The 21,412-nt window shown below is 36.7% G+C and overlaps 2 protein-coding genes across 4 annotated transcripts; both read right to left on the bottom strand.

The window, feature by feature from the left end:
- Positions 1-8,393: 8,393 nt before the first annotated feature.
- LOC142540546 (large ribosomal subunit protein P1-like) lies at positions 8,394-12,596 on the bottom strand. 2 transcript variants are annotated; one of them, XM_075646801.1, is made up of 3 exons: positions 12,397-12,596; positions 12,104-12,325; positions 8,394-8,593 (listed from the first exon to the last, which is right to left on the bottom strand). In XM_075646801.1, exons 1-3 carry the CDS (start codon positions 12,463-12,465, stop codon positions 8,540-8,542), a joined length of 345 nt encoding a protein of 114 aa, XP_075502916.1. In that variant the 5' UTR covers positions 12,466-12,596; the 3' UTR covers positions 8,394-8,539. The 2 variants fall into 2 exon arrangements, with proteins under 2 accessions (XP_075502916.1, XP_075502907.1); XM_075646792.1 differs by lacking the exon at positions 8,394-8,593 and adding an exon at positions 11,524-11,724.
- Positions 12,597-16,268: 3,672 nt separating this feature from the next.
- LOC142540532 (serine/arginine-rich splicing factor SR34A-like) lies at positions 16,269-21,148 on the bottom strand. 2 transcript variants are annotated; one of them, XM_075646780.1, is made up of 15 exons: positions 21,041-21,148; positions 20,895-20,945; positions 19,553-19,821; positions 19,301-19,420; positions 18,600-18,665; positions 18,345-18,419; positions 18,108-18,225; positions 17,950-17,996; positions 17,808-17,865; positions 17,492-17,541; positions 17,348-17,404; positions 16,949-17,028; positions 16,810-16,869; positions 16,621-16,669; positions 16,269-16,501 (listed from the first exon to the last, which is right to left on the bottom strand). In XM_075646780.1, exons 4-15 carry the CDS (start codon positions 19,385-19,387, stop codon positions 16,481-16,483), a joined length of 768 nt encoding a protein of 255 aa, XP_075502895.1. In that variant the 5' UTR covers positions 19,388-19,420; positions 19,553-19,821; positions 20,895-20,945; positions 21,041-21,148; the 3' UTR covers positions 16,269-16,480. The 2 variants fall into 2 exon arrangements, with proteins under 2 accessions (XP_075502895.1, XP_075502886.1); XM_075646771.1 differs by lacking the exon at positions 19,553-19,821.
- Positions 21,149-21,412: the final 264 nt, after the last annotated feature.

Genomic DNA, 21,412 nt, shown 5'->3' with positions numbered 1-21,412 from the left:
GTTGGTGAGGTCAGCCCAGCAATGGTTTAATACCCTGCAGCCCAACTCCATACAATCGTTCGAGGATTTCTCTGCAGCCTTCTTGCACCGATTTGCCAGCAGCAAGAGGCATCAAAAGAACTATTTGAGTTTGTTTGTGATGAAACAGCAAGAGGCTGAAACGTTGCGGGAGTTTGTCCAGCGCTTCAACACTGCAGCACTAGAAATACCATCGGCTACCCCTGACATCATGATAAGTGCCTTTACACAAGGACTAAGGGGAGGAGAGTTTTTTAAGTCGTTGGTCAAGAAGCCTCCGTTGAGCTATGATGATCTGTTGGCTCGAGCTGAGAAATATGTAAACTTGGAAGATGCCCAACGGTACAGAAGGATGGAGAGCCGGCCCGGAGGAAGTAGAGTTGAGGGAGCGGAGAAAGGAGGAAGGAAGAGGGGTGCGGGGGAAAGAGAGGAAGACAGAACTAGTAGTAGAAGACAATTCTCATCCCATGTTCCCCTAGATAGGAGTCGGGACGAGGTGATGGAGGTGAGGGAGCCCGCGGGGAGGTGGAAGAAGTCGCGAAGGGTTGGGTACAATGCTAGATTATCTTCACGGGATAGACGAGAAGGATCCTCATTAAGGAGTCGACAAAGGTCTCGCTCGCCCCCTAGGCGTGGTCAAGGCCCTCCATGGATAAATCAGAGGATGGGTGAGCAGAGAGGGGAAGGTGGATGTCAAGATGTCCCTCAGGAGCTCGTGGAACCGAGGAGGGGAATGAATGAGGATAATCACCCTACGAGAGGAATGATTCATATGATCTCGGGGGGTGCTACTGATGGAGACTCTGGGCGAGCTCGGAAAGCACATGGGAGAAAATTGGAGAACTTTGAGATATATAGTGGTGCAGACTTACCACAAGATCCCGTCATCAGCTTTGGGCCTGAAGACCTCCGGGGCGTTGTGACTCCACATAACGATGCCTTGGTGGTGACGGCCACCATTGCCAATTATGATGTGGCAAGGATATTTATTGATAATGGAAGCTCCGTGAACGTCTTGTTCAAGAGCACGTTGGATCAAATGAAGATGAGAGGATTTGAGTTTGAGCCGGTATCCACCCCGCTGTATGGGTTTGCAGAACACGTCATCTTGCCTTTGGGTCAGATTGTTCTTCCCCTATCCTTGGGGACTGATCCTCGGCGGGTAACAAAGGTGATAGCCTTCACTGTAGTAGATACCCAGTCAGCGTATAGTGGAATTCTAGGACGACCAGCCCTGAAGGATTTTAGAGCAGTAGCTTCCAGTTATCATCAGAAGCTTAAGTTTCCTGTGGGAAGAGGAGTTGGAGTCCTGTGCGGGGACCAAAAAGTCGCACGTCGTTGTTATGAAAGAATCGTGAAGGAAGAAGAAAAGAGAAGTCACGAGCATTCGCATGGAAGCTTGAGCTCAGTCTTGCAGTTGTAGAGTCATTCGGAGAAGCTTCAAAATGGGTAACTTTGTCCTGTGGAGGTACAAGAGGAGCTGAGAGGAAAGTTGGAGAATGCGCTGGGTAAGGCTCTAAAGAGGCATGGGAACGCTTACCACCTTAGAGAACATCTTTACTTCATTTTTGATGTATTTCGTTCCTGAATTTGTCTTACGTTATCAGTCGATATTTAATAAAGCCAAGTTCTTATATTAAGTTCGTGGTTGTTCTTGTATTATGAGGATTATATGAATTTTATTTTACCTGCTTAGGCTGCGCCTAGTAGAGGAGAAGAGTGGGGGGGGAGAAAAGTTAAATTTTTCCTGCTAAGGCATCGCCTAGCAGAGGACTAGAGGCTGAGGTGGAGAATATTTATTTTCCTGCTAAGGCATCGCCTAGCAGAGGAGCAGAGTCGGCGATGAGAGGAGCAGAGTGGAAGAGAAGAATTTTTATTTTCCTGCTAAGGTATCTCCTAGCAGAGGAGTTAGAGGGTGGGGGCGTTGAATTTTATTTTCCTGCTAAGGCCCGGCTTAGCAGAGGAGTTAAAGGGTGGAGGTGTTGATTCTATTTTCCTGCTAAGGCCCGGCTTAGCAGAGGAGTTAGGAGATGATGAGGTGAGAGTTTGATTTTTCCTGCTAAGGCCCGGCTTAGCAGAGGAGTTAGAGGGTGGAGGTGTTGACTTTATTTTCCTGCTAAGGCATCGCCTAGCAGAGGAGTTAGATGGTGGAGGTGTTGATTTTATTTTCCTGCTAAGGCCCGGCTTAGCAGAGGAGTTATGAGATGATGAGGTGAGAGTTTGATATTTTCCTGCTAAGGCCCGGCTTAGCAGAGGAGTTAGAGGGTGGAGGTGTTGATTCTATTTTCCTGCTAAGGCCCGGCTTAGCAGAGGAGTTAGGAGATGATGAGGTGAGAGTTTGATATTTTCCTGCTAAGGCCCGGCTTAGCAGAGGAGTTAGAGGGTGGAGGTGTTGATTCTATTTCCTGCTAAGGCCCGGCTTAGCAGAGGAGTTAGGAGATGATGAGGTGAGAGTTTGATTTTTCCTGCTAAGGCCCGGCTTAGCAGAGGAGTTAGAGGGTGGAGGTGTTGACTTTATTTTCCTGCTAAGGCATCGCCTAGTAGAGGAGTTAGAGGATGGAGGTGTTGATTTTATTTTCCTGCTAAGGCCCGGCTTAGCTGGCTTAGCAGAGGAGTTAGAGGATGGAGGTGTTGATTTTATTTTCCTGCTAAGGTATCACCTAGCAGAGGAATTAGATGGAGGAGTTGAATTTTATTTTCCTGCTAGGGCCCGGCCTAGCAGAGGAGTTAGAGGGTGGAGGTGTTGAATTTAAATTTTCCTGCTAAGGTATCACCTAGCAGAGAAGTTAGATGGAGGAGTTGAATTTTATTTTCCTTCTAAGACCCGGCTTAGCAGAGAAGCTAGAGGGTGGGGGTAGTGAATTTTTATTTTCCTGCTAAGGCATCACCTAGCAGAGGAGCGGAGTTTGAGAGGAGAAAAATGTTATTTTCCTGCTAAGGCATCGCCTAGCAGAGGAGAAGAGTGGATGAGGAGAATTAAATTTATTTTTCCTGCTAAGGTGTCACCTAGCAGAGGAGTTAGAGGGTGGAGATGTTGAGTTTTTATTTTCCTGCTAAGACATCGCCTAGCAGAGGAGCAAAGTTTGGGAAGAGAAAAATTTATTTGGTTAGTCGATAACAAAAGATGTTTGCGGGGAGCAGAGTTTACGGGGATCGACCTGCCCGGTCAGGTCGCGGGCATCGACCTGCCCGGTCAGGTCGTGGGGGTGTGGGGGCAACGCCCCCATAATTTTTTCAGAAATCACACAACCATTCGCAAGGGAATATATCAAAATTCTCAACGTACTGGACGAGCGCTCGATGCGTTGGGCGAGCGTGAAGAGGCGAGCGAGTGGCGGCGGGCTGAGCGGGTGTGCGAGGCGAGATGGGGGGCGCTGGACGAGCAGGCGCACTTGGGCGAGGGTGGAGCGGCGTGAGGCGTGCTAGGGGCGCCGGGCGAGCGCTTGGCTGGGCGAGCGTGGCGCTCTGCGGGGGCGAGCGTGGCGCTCGGAGGGGACGAGCGCTTGGCTGGGTGAGCAGGCGTGCTGGGGGCGCCGGGCGAGAGCTTGGCTGGGCGAGCAGGCATGCTGGGGGCGCCGGGCGAGAGCTTGGCTGGGCGAGCGTGGCGCTCGACGAGGGCGAGTGCTTGGCTAGGCGAGCGTGGGCACTCGGCTGGGCGAGCTTAGGCGAGGGGGCGAGGTGGCGAGGGCGAAGCTTGGGCGAGGTGCTGGCAGGAGAGGGGGCGAGGGGCGAGCGTGGCGAGGAGCTGGCGCGTGGGCTTGGGCGAGCTCGGCTGGGCAGGGAGACGGCGAGGCAGGCGAGGCGGGCGTGTGGGCCTGGGCGAGGGGCGAGCGTGGCACCCAGCAGGGCGAGCGGGAGGATGGCGAGGCGCGACGCGCGGGGCTGGGTGCCTGGGCGAGCGAGGGGCTCGGATGGGCGCTCGGCAGGAGACGAGGGGCAGGGGGCTCGGCTGGGCGAGCTCGGCAGGGCGAGCGGGAGGATGGCGAAGCGCGGCGCACGGGGCTGGGCGCTTGGATGCGTGGGGCTGGGCGAGCTTGAATGGGGTTTCGGCGAGGGTAGCGAGGCGAGGACTCGGGCATGGGGGGGAGAGCTGGTGAACGAATTGAAGAGAAAACTATAACAAGATTGCGATATGATTTAATTTGTTTCCAAATCTTTCGAGACTGACAAACGACCGGAAGAAAATACACAACTCGTATCCGGTGACCCGAGGACAACACATCTAATCGAACTTTGAACCTACGATTCAGTTCGACTCGGGAGGGGAGACTGGTGATACCCCATGGATGGGCCCATTACCCTTGGCCCATCCCTAGCTCAAAAGGAAGACAAGCCCATCAAGGGCCCATGTATTCTCCTATAAATACCAGGTTTGAGTGTTCAGTTATTGGATTCACTATATTATTTTCAGCAGCGCCCTTAGCTGCTCCCCAATATATCCTCAGTCTCTGACTTGAGCGTCGGAGGGGCTACGCCAGGATACCCTCCTGGCCCCCTCCTAACGGTCTTATTTGTGATTTCAGGCCCAGGGTAATTTTGGAGCCCGTGTCTGGATTAGTGACGCTTGCGTGGATCGGACCCTAAATTTCCCGTAAGTATCAATACATATTGATCTTATTCAAGGAAAAAAAACAAGAAGATGAATACCAACGTTTGTTGCGTAGTATTAATTGCTTGATTGATAAATCGAGAGTATGATTAATTTAATTTTGAGTAAATAATCGAGACTTCAATTAGACTTTAAATTTTAAACAAAATATTTAGTAACCTCGTATAAGAAATTGAAATCCGATACTAATTATTAATTAACTTATATCATCATATTTTTATTTTTATATTTAGCTTTTTTCCATTTGTCATTTCAAATTCTTTCCCATTAATGCCTGACTTATAAAAGAGTAGATCTCTTTTTTGTGTGACGATCTCACGAATCTTTATCTGTGAGACGGGTCAACAATACCGATATTCACAATAAAAAGTAATACTCTTAGCATAAAAAGTAATATTTTCTTATGGATGACCCAAATAAGAGATCTGTCTCACAAAATACGACCCTGAGACCGTCCTCACACAAATTTTTGTCCTTATAAAAAAATTTTTTAATAGACATTGTTTTTGTAAATATTGAACTGTTAAGAAAAATAATATCATGTTCAGTTCTCACTCTTTGGTGGAAAGTTATTGTTCATCATCAGCCTCCCTTTGCTCGGATTTGGGAAAAAAATTCATGTTCGATACACCAATTGTAAAAACTTCTATCCCCAATTATCAAAAAAAGAAAGTGATGCTTCTAAGATATCAAATTGATTATTGCATGTCTACGATTGAAAAACATACTCCGAATCATGAAAAATAATATATTTGACATAAGAGCGATACATTTCCGTGACTCATATCTATTATGAAAAATAATACTTATTAGTTTATATATTCATCTCATAAAATTGGTCGTGATTAAAAGATCATAATTCATGACATCTGTAATCAGTTGGAAGTGGAACACACACATAATCCAGAAATAAACAAAACAACTCTATGTCCACTCTTTTGTTAATTTTGTCCATTAGAATTAATAAAAGATAGCAGATTCGGATGTTTATTTTATTAATCATATATAAACGATGGATCACGTCGGAGAACCGCAGATTTTGTAAATTTTGTTCCTAATTACCCAACAATTCAAGAAAAGTGCCAAAGAAGAAATCAATAAATAATTTAAGAGAAAAGAATATGAATTGATTGATGCCAAGAAAGAACATGTATGTATGTCGTGCGTATTGTTGTATTCATCTTCAATCTAGATTATCAAGAGTATTTGATGAAACCCTAGCTACAGATATATCCATTCAATAAGGAGGAATATTCTCAAAACAATAGACGCCATCCAACTCCGGCGGGCCTCTGATCCTCCGCCGTCGTTCTTCCGGCTTCTCAGGTGGCGAGCGATTCACTTCTCCGGCCTTCTTCACATCATCCTTTGTCATAGCCCATTGACCGGTTACTTTCTGGCCGAAAGACTCGCCAAGAAGCATGTCGAACGGGCTGAAAATCGACATCATCATCGCCATCGTCAATAGAATCGTATATTTCTTTCACCGGTCAGATATTATGGAACGAAGAGAAGGGGAGGAGGCGTATTTATATGGAAGAGGTTGAATTTAACAAGGAGACGAAAGCTTCGTTGTTATCAAATAATCATGATGATGATTACTGATAGATAAAAAAATTTATAATTATTTGAATAAAGATAATGTAATTATATTAAATATGTATTTATTGAGAAAATATATGAATTTTTAAAGTAGATTAGATAACGTAGTTATTATTAAATTATACGAAAAATATTACTTATAATAATAAACATAGTATTTTCGTAAAAACTAATCGATGTCACAAAATCGGATCACTAAGGATCTAAACCTTTATATGATAATATAGATATGTTGATTAGCCAAAATATCATATAATAACAACTTTAGAGAGGTGTAAGACAGATCGACCTGATTCATATTCAGACTACAAAATAATAATTTTTGTATAAAATTAATTTTTTCATGAATCGAGTCGGATACAAGATCTTTCACGTAAAATTGACCCATAAAGCGGTATAGTATTTTATGTATTTCATCTAAAAACAATACTATATTTCTTCTATTATTAAATGCATGTATATGAGAATTATATATCTCAGTCCACGATTAATTTGATTCTTTAAAAAAATATGATTTTAAGTGATAAGGAAATTTATCATAGATCTTTAATTTATTAACATATTCAAATAATCATAAATTAAATTAGTCCAAGAAATAAAATAATTTAATAACTTATTATTGCAAATAAGGGTATTAAAATTAATGGTATAGAACAGAACGTGGGTTCCTTGGTGTAGAAATTTTGGGTTTTTTTAAAATTAATTTTTCACAAAAACTCTTATAACTTCGTTTAACGAATTAATTTTTTGAGACGGTTTATCATCCGATCCAATTCATGAAAAATATCAATCATTTTGTCAAAAATATTATTTTTCACTCTAAATATGAATCAAATCAAATCCACGAGATACGTAGTTCTATTTTACTTTATCTTGACTTCTTACTAATCTATAAATCTTTATTATTAGTTTTTCTTGATTTAATTTTTAAAATTTTAGCATTATATCAAATTTATACTGCAAAATACAAGAATTTTAATTTTCACAATATAAAGGAGATATGGATTTTAGATCCCTAAGTTGACGGTATATGCAGATGACGATGGCATTTCAGTTTCCTAGTTAATCTCTTTTTAATTATGCTATATAAAAATCTTGAAACCTCGGTGGTGCTATAAATAATTAAGAGTAGGTCTTTTGTGAGACGGTCTCACGAATATTTATCTGTGAGACGGGTCAACCCTACCGATATTCACAATAAAAAATAATACTTTTTCATGAATAACTCAAATAAGATATATGCCTCACAAAATACGATTCATGAGACCGTCTCACACAATTTTTTGTCAATAATTAAAATTAGAATCCCTTCTCCCACACTTTCTTGATTACCATATATTTTTTAAAAATTCACGTTATATGTAGAAATGTCAGATGTAACCAATGAAGTTGGCACTTTCTTGATTATCATCACATATTTTTTAAAAATTCACGTTAAACTACATATGTATTTAATGAAGCTGGATCGTTATTATGCGAATACAAGCATAACAATTTGTTTAAACGTATAATAATTACTACTTTAAAAATAGATAAAGTCGTAAAGAAACAATTTTACGATGTAAAAATAGGCAAAACCCCTCCACTCGTGTTCAAGATCTATGAGTACTCTAACTACAGTCTTTACTGAAATTCGTTCTACATGTGACTCCAACACCTGGTTACGAAAATTTCTTCATTATAAATATTTCTCAACATTTTCTGACCATATGGATGAAAATGTACTAGCATGCTTCCATCTGAAATATCGGTACAGAGGTCAATTTGGTATGGTATCTCCTAACTTTCAGTCCCCAAGGTTGTTTCATGTGAAACGATTCCAGCCAACAGACATGATCGATCGATCGATTACAGTAACAAATATACCATCGATATGTGTTAAGAAGAAGAACCTTAACACAGTACTCCTATGTTGTGCATCACCGAAAAGATCCTGGCCATCTTCTTTCTTTGTAATAATAGCACAAGTTTCTAATATATATACCGCTCAAATTGTCCAGAGACCCAGAAAAGGCCGAGGGTCGGTGAAAACAAAAAACCTGTCAGAAAATGCAGAAGGGAATGATCCAGATAGATCCATGTGTATCTAAATAAACCATGATATCAAAAGAAACACAAGACAAATTAATTGCAAATTCAATGCATAAAAAGTAAAAACCAAGAATTGAAAACCTCAAAATATTTAAACTTGCAATCCTCATCATCCACAGAGGCAAACAGAACACCAACCATTAAAATGTCATTATAACCAAAATCAAATTGTCATCAAAAGTTTGAAAATACAAAACATTAGAACACTTAAAACACCTTCTAATCAAATAAACTAAAGCCCATATCGTCGTCACTCTCCTCTTTCGGCTCTTCCTGAAAATATATGATTAACAATCAGTTGATGACATGAAAGGACATGTATGTATGTCGTACGTATCGTTGTATTCAGCTTCAATTTAGATTATCAAGAGTATTTGATGAAACCCTAGCTATAGATATATCCATTCAATAAGGAGGAATATTCTCAAAACAATAGACCCCATCCAACTCCGGCGGGCCTCTGATCCTCCGCCCTCGTTCTTCCGGCTTCTGAGACGGCGTGCGATTCACTTCTGCGGCCTTCTTCAAATCATCCTTTGTCACAGCCCATTCACCGGTTGTTTTCTGACCGAAAGACTCGCCAAGAAGTATGTCGAACGGGCTGAAAATCGACATCATCATCGTCATCGTCAACAGATTTTGTATATTTCTTTCACCAGTAAGATATTATGGAACAAAGAGGTGAGGAGGAGGCATATTTATAATATGGAAGATGTTGAATTTAACAAGGAGACGAAAGCTTCGTTGTTATCAAATAATCGTGATTATGATTATTGATAGATAAAATTTTATAATTATTTGACTAAAGATAAGGTAATCATATTAGATATGTATTTATTGAGAAAATATATGATTTTTTGAATTTTCAAAGTAGATTAGATTTTGTTGTTATTATTAAAATTATATGAAAAAATATTACTTATAATAATGCATATGGTATTTTTGTAAAAATTAATTGATTTAACAAAATCGGATCACTAAGATCTAAACTTTTATATGATAATATAGAAATGTTGATCAGCCAAAAATCATATAATAACAATTTTAGAGCAGGCGTGAGATGGGTCGACCTAATTTATATTTAAGAGTGCAAATTAATAATTTTTGTCTAAAAATAATTTTTTCATGAATCAGGTTGGATATGAGATCTGTCACATAAAATTGATCTGTAAACCGATATAGTGTTTTATGTATTTTTATCTAAAATCAATACTATATTTCTTCTATTATATGAGAATTATATCTCGTTCCACGATTAATTCGATTCTTCTTTAAAATATGATTTTAAGTGATAAGGAAATTTATCTTAGATTTTTAGTTTATAACGTATTCAAATAATCATTGATTAAATTAGTACAAGAAATAAAATATTTTAATAACTTATTATTGCAAATAAGGATATTAAAATTAATGGTAAGAACAGAATGTGGGTTCCTTGGTGAAGAAATTTATGGTATTTCTCGAATAATCAACCACTATTTTTAATATTAATTTATCACAAAAACTTTAATGACACGTTTCACGGATTAATTTTGTGAGTAGTTCTCTTGTAAGACAGTCTCACGACTCTTTATCTTTGAGACGAATCGACCTTACCGATATTCACAATAAATGTAATACTTTTAACATAAAAAGTAATACTTTTCATGGATGATCCAAATAAGAGATCTTGTCTCACGAACTACGACCCGTTAGACCGTCTCACACAAGTTATTTCCTAATTTTGTTCTACAATTTATGACCTGATCCAACTCATGAAAATATTAATCATTTTCTCAAAAATATTATTTTTCAATCTAAATATGGACCAACTCAAATCCACGAGATAATTCAATTTTACTTTATCTTGACTTATTACTAATCTATAAATCTTTATTATTAGTTTTTCTTGATTTAATTTTTAAAATTTTAGCATTATATCAAATATATGCTGTAAAATACAAGAATTTTAATTTTCACAATATAAAGGAGATATAGATTTTAGATCCCTCAGTTGAGGGTACGTATATGCAGCTGACGATGGCATTTCAGTTTCCTAGTTAATCTCTTTTTAATTATGCTATATAAAAATCTTGACACCATGGTGTTGATATAAATAATTAAAATTAGAATCCGATTCCTTCTCCGACACTTTCTTGATTATCATATATTTTTAAAATTTCACATTAATGTAGAAATTACACATGTATTTAATGAATTTGGATCATTATATAATGCGAATACAAGCATAACAATTTGTTTAAACGTATAATAATTACTATTTTAAAAAATAGATAAAGTCGTAAAGAAACAATTTTACGATGTAAAAATAGGCAAACCCCTCGTATTCAAGATCTATGAGTACTCTAACAACAGTCTTTACTGAAATTCATTCTACATGTGACTCCAACCAACACCTGGTTTACGAAAATTTCTTCATAAATATTTCTCAACATTTTCTAGCCATACGGCACAGGAGTTAGAATGGTTCAAGAGGGGACTATAAGGATGAAAATGTACTAGAACGCTTTCCTGCATTGCGAATATGAGGCAACATGCATCTGAAATATCGGTACCGAGGTCAATTCAGTATGGTATCTCCCACCTTTCAGTGCCCATGATTGTTTCAATGAAAATGCATCAAAATGTGAAATGATTCCAGCCAACAGACATGATCGATCGATTACAGTAACAAATATACCATCGATATGTAAGAAGAACCTTAACACACTCCTATGTTGTGCGTCACCGAAAAGCCCCTGGCCATCTTTCTTTGTAATAATAACACAAGTTTCTAATATATACCGCTCAAATTGTCCAGAGACCCAGAAAAGGTCAAGCGGCCCAGCCAACCTTGGTGTCACAATGATAGGCAACAACAAACAAAAGACTTCTTGCACATGTGCTAGTTACCGATGGTTTTAGAAAGAAAAGATGAATTTGTACGCATCTCAATATTCGTGTAGTTGAGCACCTTACATAAACTAAACTAAAGCACTTTTATAAATAGTAATTGATTTAAGGAACTATTAGCTCAATCCTTTAAACTAAAGGAAACATGGAACGAGATGGGTGAAAATAAAACCAACGGTGAAAAACCCGTAACAAAATGCAGAAGGGAATGATCCAGATAGATCCATGTGTATCTAAATAAACCATGATATCAAAACAAACACAAGACAAATTAATTTCAAATTCAACGCATAAAAAGTAAAAACCAAGAATTGAAAACCGCAAAATATTTAAACTTGCAGTCCCCCATCATCCACAGAGGCAAACAGAACACCAATCCTTACAATGTAACTATAACCAAAATCAAATTGCCATCAAATGTTTGAAAATAAAAAACATTAGAACACTTAAAACACCTTCTAATCAAATAAACTAAAGCCCATATCATCGTCACTCTCCTCTTTCGGCTCCTCCTGAAAATATATGATTAACAAGCCACACAAGGTTAAATGAAAAAACCACAACATAAATACTTAAAAACAACTCTTGAATTAGTTTCCAACTCATTTATGTTTTGGTATATATCATTTATCATATACAGTATTCAATTAAAAAATTACAACGGAAAAGTACAAATTTTTAGTCCTTCAAGAATATCACTGAAGAATAAGTTATTGGTTGTCATTATTTTCCTTAACGTCTTAATATCCTATCATCGAATTGCGGCATAATGTGAACGAATATAAACATATGGAATTGTGCGAAAACATTGTGATACATAGCAAAGAAAAACTATCCTATATCACGACTAAATACTGGATCCAAGCATTACAATAATACGTCGAGAATTACCTTCTTCTCCTCGGCGGCTGGGGCAGCTGCGGCGGCGGCGGCTCCACCACCAGCGCCTGCGGTCGGAGCAGATACAGCGACGGCGGCGCCTCCGCCACCAGATCCCACGTTCATGACTAGATCCTCAACGTTCCTCTTCTCACACAGCTTAGCGAAAAGACTAGGCCAATAGGATTCCACCTTCAAATTCGCTGCAGCCACCAGCTTGGCTATTTTCTCCGCCTAGCAACAAGAATATCGCATCACTTACCGAACAAATTACACCGCAATACAAACCCATAAAAGAATGTTACCGTGACGGCTATGCCATCATCGTGAAGAATCAAGGCAGCATATGTGCACGCGAGCTCTGCAACCGACATTCCGAAAGAGATTCTTTAGCTTCAATCTGTGAAATGGATGGAGGAGGAGACTCGGCCGCTTTGCTTTCTAGAATTCTAGTGTTAGGGTTTCGACGAATTTATTTAAGATTTTATTCAATAAGGCCCATGGATTTTCTAAAATGTCAAAGAAACCCTCTTTCTATTGTTATTTAATTGCCAATTTTGACATAGTAGACGGACCCCCTTTTGTCCTTTTTTTAAAACTCTCTTTTATACTTTACGTGTTATTTTATAAAATTAATGATTAAAATTAATAAATATGATTGTTTGAATATCTATTTAAATATAAATAAATTAAATTAATTATATATGAAAAAATAAATAAAATTTACAAATTTTGAAGACTTCTTTAAACATAATGTTTGTCGTTGAATTTTATTGTTTGCTTTCGTTATCAAATTTTTTAGACCATTAAGATTTGTAACTCTTGATACAATAATATATAATTTATCGAGACTACAAATGAGATTTTTTCAAAAGAAATCTCACATTTGCGAAAGATTGACCTTACATTATCACATATGATATAATTAAAGGAAAATTTATTTGTTGGAATGTGAAAGAAATTCTTAAATAAGAAAGAGGAAATGATTATTTTATGACTCGTGTTATTTCTAGTGAGAATTTTTTCTTCCAAAACATAAATTTCGAGCCTTATTACAATCAATATAGTGTCATTGCATAATTCAATGGAACTATCTATACGCAGCAGCACCAGAGTATGTATTACGTGATTTGTCCTTCATTTTTATTGTTTGATTTGTATAGAAAACAACAAGAGATGCGGGAGGAATGTGGAGTTATAATTTATTTAGCACAAGTTTTTGCATTTTATTTTATAATATTTTCAAACAACTAGTAACTGAAAAATAATTTGTGACAAAACTTAATAAACACATTTAAAATTTTTTTGAGGTTCGTCTTTACACAATTTGTGTGATGTTTCTTTTGCATGTGTACAATCTTCGGACTAACAAAGATAAACGATGATTTCTCTTCCATGTTTCTATGGCTTCAAGAATTGATGAAAAAACAAAGATTGTGATAATATTGAGTTGTCTAAAATACGAGGCAAGAACTTTATTTTTCAAGAAAATAGTTTTCGTACAATTTAAATCCAAGGCCATCTCCAATTATGATAGCACCAATATGGTGTTATGATTGTTGCTTCCAATCGAGCATCATTTTTAACGCTGGATTGTGCAACACAAATTTTTTTATATGTTTTAGTTTTATTATTTTATATTTTAATTAAATAATAAATTTTATATTTTTGTAATTTAAAATAAATATTAGATTTATTTACTTGGAAATTTGTAAATATTAATTATAAAATGTAATATTTTGAATTAAAAATAATTAACTATAAAACATATAAATTTTACAAATAACTCAGTTAAATTACTAATGCGTTAAAAATGTATAAATTACAAACAACAAATATTACGAAACAACTAACTATGATAACAATTAATGAACAATAAAATTATGAAACATAAAAATAAAAATTATGAAAATAAATGGATTTTTAGTCATCAGTTAAACTGGATCTCGATCCTCGAATTATAATATTTATTTAATATCAAAGGAACACGTTTTTTTTCTTCTAATGATTTAAGTTTTTTTATTAAAAGAACACTTTTATTAAAATACAAAATTTATCTATATATCAAATAATTATTTTATTTATTCAAAATAATTAATTCAAATTTTAATATATAAATTATAAGATTTAATTATCATCATATTATTAAATTGTAAATAGTTTTCAATTTCCTGGAATGTAGCTAGTGGTTATGATCGATTCGATAAAAAGGAGGGAATAGTGTGTATTTTTCGTTGGGGATTTTTTTAAATGACCAACATCATTTATTCAACTTCAACTTGGGCATTATAATGCTAATAGAAATAGGCATTACATCAGAAATACCAAAACAAGCTTGTTGGAAAGCCGTTTTAACCAAAGTATGAGCGACTCTATTTGCTTGTCTTCTAACGTGTTCGACTTCTTTAAGCGAACTCTGATTCCTAGTGATAGCCCGACAGACTGTGATAGTGAGGCCAAATTCAGTGAAATTTGATGAGTCATAGTGGATTGCATCTGCTGATATCTTTGAGTTTGTTTCCACTATTACCTTGTCGTAACCCATGTCTTTGATCTAGCTTAGAGCTTCATGGATTGCGAATGCTTCTGCTTCCTTTACCAGAGCTATTTCGTGGTGGAGACTGGTTCTGCAGATTATGAAGGAGCCATTTGAGTCCCTTATTACCATGCCAACCGCAAATGATTTTTTATCAGCATTAAAACCCGCATCCACGTTACACTTTAAGAAATCTTACATGGGTTTCCTCCATACCACTTCGGTACTGCTATTCGGCTGTTGGTTTAGATGTGTTTCTACCGTTCTTTACAGCAAGCTATTCATTAAGTGTATCCATGGTGTATGTAATCGTCCGATATGCGGAGGGTGAGTTGTTGTTCCATACTCTTTCATTACATGAGTTCCAGATACCCCAAAGAATCATTACGGTCTCGACATCCAAACTTTCCAAGATGTTAAAGAACCAATCATCAAAGTTCTTGATCTCGAGGGGAGTTGAATTGACTTCGATCTTCACGGAGGATATCTCCCAGCAATCTTGTGCAAATTGGTATGTATAGAACAGATGCCAGGGTTGCTCTACCAAGGAGTTGCAGTTTACGCAGGTGGACGGGACCAGAAGTCGTTTGTTCTGAAGATTTATTCTTGTAGGGACTAGATGATACCCCGATTTCAATGAATAATTTCCATCTTTGCTATAGCGCCAGATTCGAACGTCCGTACCGTTAGTCATAAGGGGGATGTTTGTGATTTCTGAAGTCTCGTGCACAGAAAATTTCTTCAATGAACTCGGTATCCCATTCGTGTGTGAATGGTATTAGTAAATCAACAACCTTCAGAGATTTTAATCCCGGGATGATTTGAGTTTCAACTCGAGGCTTTTCGAGGTTACGTAGCCACGGCTCTGACCATGCCAAAATATTGCTGCCCCCTCCAATTCTCCATCGATAACCTTCACGGATTAAGGCCTGCGAGTTCTAAATACTCCTCCATATAAAGTTAGGATAAGATCCTAAAGCCGCTTTCAGGAAATCCTTGTCTGGATAATATTTTGCTTTGAAAACTTGAGAAACAAGAGTATTGGGTTGGAAAGTATATTCCACCCTTGCTTGCCCAGCATCCCAAGATTAAAGCCATGAAGATTGGAAGCCTAAGATTAAAAATCTTAACGTTGAAAAAAAAGATCTTGGGAATATTCTATTGTAATGGAGATGATTTCTATTTAGCATAATTGTGGTGCAAAATCTGGTGCAGATCGTATTGCACTAAGTTGAAGATGACCTATATATTTTCTTTTTCTTTTTGTTAAGATTATTTTATTTGACAAGATTCTCAAACCGTTGGTAAATATTGATAAGTAATTTGCTGTAAAACTTACATCAAAACATGTTCTTTTTAAGATGAGTGGTTTCCTATTCTATGGTTGAAAGAATTGATGGAGAAGAAAATATAAGATAGAAATTGAAGTATTTATATATATACACACAAAATACATAATTATCATATTGAACATATAAACTAATATTTGTCCCAAATTTTACCAATTCTTGTTAATTTTTCTCAGAAGTAATTTTCGACACTCGATTTTACTAAATATTTAACCCTAAATAATTGCAAAAATCGTGGCACCTTTTTTTGAAAAAATCATTTTATATCTTTTTATCATAATGGTGCAAGGTAACAGTAAAAATGTACCCAAAACTTAGTTAGAGAGTCGTACAAACCATTTCAGAATTCAAAGAGTCATGATCAGATCCACAATGCCAAAAATTAACATACCAAGTTCAAAATTTAAGTATTCATCCATCTAACACTTAAAAGTTGCATCTGTCACGCTGGAAGAATCCCTAGAGGCAAAGGCTACGTCAAGTTTGCTCTGGTTCAATCCGAAATCAAGTACTGCCTGACCTAGCCTGCCACAAAACCATTAGCATAAACCTTGAAAACAAATTCTTCAAAGACATGTGACATACTGAAGTTCTTATATCTTTATTAATTTCCTTATCGATTATTTAGTTTCACGAGGAGTTACCTGGCGAGGGGATGCAGACCTTGATCTCGACCTTGATTGTGACTTCAGCCTGCACATTTAGGCAAAGAGCAAAAAATTGTCGAAGATGGTCCATCTCGTTAACAATAGAGGAAAAGTGTGACAAGACTGCGGAGTAAATTTTATAAAATCATAAAATCACCGCAATAGTGATAAATTTGATCCTCGTACCTGGAAGGTTTCACAGGAGATGCAGATGGTGATCTTGAAGCAGATTTCTCCAGGGATTTGCTGCATACAGAAGAGTTCAGTGACTGGTACAACGTGTGCACAGAGTTCAAAATAAGAACATACATGGTGCAAGAATTACCTCCTCTTCCTCCGGGGGCTTCTGCTTCTACTGAGACTCCTACTTCGGCTTCTTGCTGGACTACCCTTGTATTCCTTAACCTAAAGTCAATGGTGAATCCAAGTATACGCCAAAAATAAAGAATTAGAGCTAAGCATTTTTAGCATTATGGCATTTACAATGACATCAAAGAAATTCCAATTCAACTTATTCTTTAAAAGCAAGTGGTTGAATTCGTTTATTTTGTCATATGTTACACTTTAAAATCCAAGCAAGTTTGCAAACATGAGCGAGAAGTGAGAGGTGGTATATTAAAAATTTGAAGGTCAATCACAATTGTTTTTTAAAAATTTGGAAGTATAAAAGTATAAAAACAAAAAACCAAGAGATGGTAAAGGATAGAACGAATAAAGACGATACCCGAATATAAGTTCTAGTCCAAGGATTTTTGAACTCAGTGTCATCAAGTTTCCGAACCTGATTGATCAAAAGCTTCGGATGTTATCCATAGGGAAACAGCAAAAGCAAAAGCAACACTACAACAAATGTCTACCATTTACTTACAGCATATTTCAAGTCTTCATAATTAGTATAATCAACCAGGCCATAAGTTCCTGTTCGAATAGAAGATTTCGGGGCCAAAAAGAAAATTCAGGAGTTGCAACGGATCAGACAACAAATGTGCAAAATTTGACGGTCATTAATGACCAATCCAAAAGGTCAACTCAATATCCAATAAACCTCCAAATCATGGATGGGAGAAGGAAAAAAATGAGTGACAAAAAACAAGTGTATGGCTTGTAACTATCTATAAATTATTAAATTACAAGCACAAAAGCAAACAACCATATACAAAATTACAAAGATGAAAATGCAACACCTTCACTGTCACGATAAACTTCAGCAAAACAGACATCCCCAGCTTTTCTCATGTGATCCTGATATGTTACCAACGTAAATAACACAACAGCTGCAAAGACATTAAACTTATAGCTTATGAAATTAGGTAATAATCAACCGACCTTCAAATCTTGCCAGGAGGCCGAAGAAGGAAGTCCCCGTATAATAACTTCAGCATAAAATCACAACCATACAAAAGAAGCGAATGAAATTAAGACAGAAAGCAAATATTAAAGTGCAGCCAAGCTCAAAAGCACTTTCAAATATATTCGGGCAGCACCTCGATAATCTGAATGGCGGGAAACTCCGTATCGACTTCCACCCCCATTGGCCCCACGATAACCACCGCGACGTTCACTTGAAGAGGGTGGTCCTCTACCACCATGTGCAAGCTCAACCTACATCGAGTGGTAAAAGATCTTTAGGTAGAAAAGATGGGGACGGTCCTAACAACATTCGTACAACAAAAAAAAAATCTAGTAAGAAAGCACATCAAACTGTAGTTTGCTGAACTCACTCTCAAACGACAACCATCAAAGTCATAGCCATCTCTTCCCCTGATAGCATCTTCTGCATCCCGCGAATTCTCAAACTAAACAAAGAAAAGATAAAATTTGTCAGATAACAATTTATATCGTTAAGTTACATAGAAATAAAGAAAAAACATGATAGCATGAGGGCACATAGTGCACCTGCTTCGTGTATTTGTTCATATAATGTTAAAAATTTTATTGTATCATTGAAAACTATAATGCATTAATGTGAAAACTACCTCCACAAAGCAATAACAAGGAGGACGAGGTGGAATCTTCAATTCAATATCCAATATTCGACCATACTGCAGGAGAAGAATAGGGAACAACAAAGCAATGATAACAAGTGCACAATTCAGCAAACAAATAATACAAAATCACACAGCTCCAAGTTAAGACCATCAAACAGAAAATAACATGCATTATAAAGTCACATACTACCAATGGGCATCTCCAAAAACGTTTTCTAGAAACACAAGATAGATTCACAAAAGGAAGATGATATTGAACTTCAATTTTTTTGCCTTCATAATCACCAACCCTCAACATTTAAATATCACATCACAAAAAGAAGATGAGAAATCATAAACAATTCCACATGACAGGCAGGTGATGTACAGAGGAATATTGCAGTCAAAAATATTGAGAGATATTATTGATGAAGAATCTAAATACATCACAGTTAAAAAAAATTTCAGACAGATATTTCACAGATAAAGTGAATGTGGGAAGTTTGCCACTGGGCCCTGGGGGATGTGGTTTTGCAGGTTGGGCGGCATAAAGAGTTAAAAACTTTCCTTGATGAAAATTATAAAGTGAACCTGGATCTTGACTGTGAAAAAGAAGAATAAAACCAGAGGGTAATTGGACCCATAAACGAGTGTGAAAAAACCCTATAATACAGAGGCAGAGAAATGTGATATGCGATATTTAATCAAACCTTGTAAAATATGTCTTCAATCTCCGATTCTCTAATATCAGCTGGAAGGTTGCCAACATAAATCATGCGAGAGTACCTACCACTCATTTTTTATCCTTGTGGAAAACGTTAAAACAAATGCTGCAGATACAAATTAATTATAAATGGGACACCAATCTGAAGGAAAAATATGGTGATAGATAAAATAATATAAATTCTTTCATAAATGAGAAATTTGACAAATAATCAGAGGACAAAACTCATGTAGCAGACCAAGAGAACAATCCTTGAAGTGTGGTGCTCCACAAGCTGCATTGCTCATGTACTCCAAGATGATCCAAAGTTAGGGTTAATTTGAATTAATATATGATCTCATCATCCACTCTAAATTTTTGTATATGAATAGCTCTTCAAAAACCAAGCCACAACTTCCAAAATCCAATTATACTAAGATATGAAAAACTCCACACTGATTTCTCCCACTCCCTGCCTACACCTCTATGTATGATAGCAACCCTCACATTTGTCCATGCTCTTGACATCTATCACAAACAAAGCATATGAGTCATGAGATAAGGCAATTTTCAAATATTCACTCACATATTCACCAAACTCAGATTTCTTTCAAATTGCGGAGTAAATTGATGCTGGGAATTATTCAAAATGTCAGGGACCCAATATAGGTAGACATTTTTGGCATTTTTTATACAGATGATAAATTTACATAATTATAGGATAGCTTAACAAATAAAATTTGACCAGAAAAATTGCACATGGCCGGACTTATGATCCAGAACCACACTTGCTAGGTTGCCTTGCAAGCGAGCCAGAAAATACCGGATCAAAATTTGGCATCTACACCTTGCCATCAACACATAAATAGATGTAGCAAAAAAAACTTCATTATGTTGATTTGTGTAAGAAAATTTTACCGTGATAAAATGACATTTTTCATTCTTCAGATATTTGGTATTGTTTCAATTCTATCATACATCTGTTTTTCTGTAGCACTAGCTTTAAAGAAAAATGGATGGAAGATTCGAACTACTTAAGGTTGAACCCTAGCCATGAACTCAATAGAGACTCTATAAAAGCTCAGGAGTTTGAGATTGATATAATATGATTCGACTAAATTGATCTTGAATCTAAAATCTTTTTGACAGCAACAGTTTCATGCTAGCAAGACATATTTTGTCTATTTGGAACAGTTCAATCAGAAACAAAATGCGGTTCAACACGCAGATGACGAAGGTATACGGAAATTTCTTAAAATCGTAGCCTCCATGTTATAGAACTTAGTCCTAATCTCCCCATCTCCTAAAAGGTTATCACCAAAAAAGTGATCCCCTGTCATTGAATGGTGTGAGATATCTGGTCTGAAAACTTAAACTTTCTTTTTTTCTTTTTCCTCCATAAAACCCAGATCTAGGGTAATTGAGGGATTGAAATGGACAGGTTTACGCCTATTTAATTCACGCTAATTTCATACTTCGAATTCAAAATGAATAAAAAACCGAATTCCAGTAAAAATTACTACTTGTAAACCGACAAATTTTGCCCAAACCTCGTCAAACACAACACAGTTATGAAAATCAATTTATATCCCGCAACCTACCTTTCTTCGAGCACCCGGCACACCAGCGTTTCTTCAACTTTGAGATCAATACTGAAACATAATCATTTATAAAAATCAGTAAAGATAATCGAGTTGTATACATAGAACAATTCAGCATTCTTCAATTGAGAGGACTTGATACGTACTCCACACTCGCGGCGCTTCGATAAATGTTTTCAAACTCAACTCCGATTTTGAAGTTTGAACCTTTTGCGGGGTTAGGGCCAGACATGTGACATTGTTATTAATATATTTATTTATTTTCTTAAAAAAAAATTATAATAAAAAACTCTTGAGTGGAAAAAGAACAAAAACTGCTCCTCCACCTTTTACTATTTTTTGCTATAAAAAATAATTACATTAACATAAAAAAGATAAAGTTTCTAAAATTTGTCGAATATCATAACCAAATCACAAATTTTTTTAAAAAAATTTGTTTTTATATACAACATATAATATTCATGTATCATGTTACACATACGTTAATTGGAACAATTTGGATAGAATGTTCACAAGTT

This window comes from Primulina tabacum, chromosome 1 (genome assembly GCF_025594145.1).
Source record: "Primulina tabacum isolate GXHZ01 chromosome 1, ASM2559414v2, whole genome shotgun sequence".
NCBI lineage: Eukaryota > Viridiplantae > Streptophyta > Magnoliopsida > Lamiales > Gesneriaceae > Primulina > Primulina tabacum.
This window is presented reverse-complemented; position numbering and strand designations above follow the sequence as displayed.

Coding starts and splice junctions, on each gene's coding strand:
- LOC142540546 (XM_075646801.1), bottom strand. CDS start 12,465: ATGTCGGTTGCAGAGCTCGCGTGCACATATGCTGCCTTGATTCTTCAC. Junction 12,326..12,396: donor ATGATGGCATAGCCGTCACG/GTAACATTCTTT, acceptor TCTTGTTGCTAG/GCGGAGAAAATAGCCAAGCT. Junction 8,594..12,103: donor CAGCCGCCGAGGAGAAGAAG/GTAATTCTCGAC, acceptor ATATATTTTCAG/GAAGAGCCGAAAGAGGAGAG.
- LOC142540532 (XM_075646780.1), bottom strand. CDS start 19,387: ATGAGTGGTAGGTACTCTCGCATGATTTATGTTGGCAACCTTCCAGCT. Junction 18,226..18,344: donor TTGATGGTTGTCGTTTGAGA/GTGAGTTCAGCA, acceptor CACTCGATGTAG/GTTGAGCTTGCACATGGTGG. Junction 16,502..16,620: donor GGTCTGCATCCCCTCGCCAG/GTAACTCCTCGT, acceptor GTTTTGTGGCAG/GCTAGGTCAGGCAGTACTTG.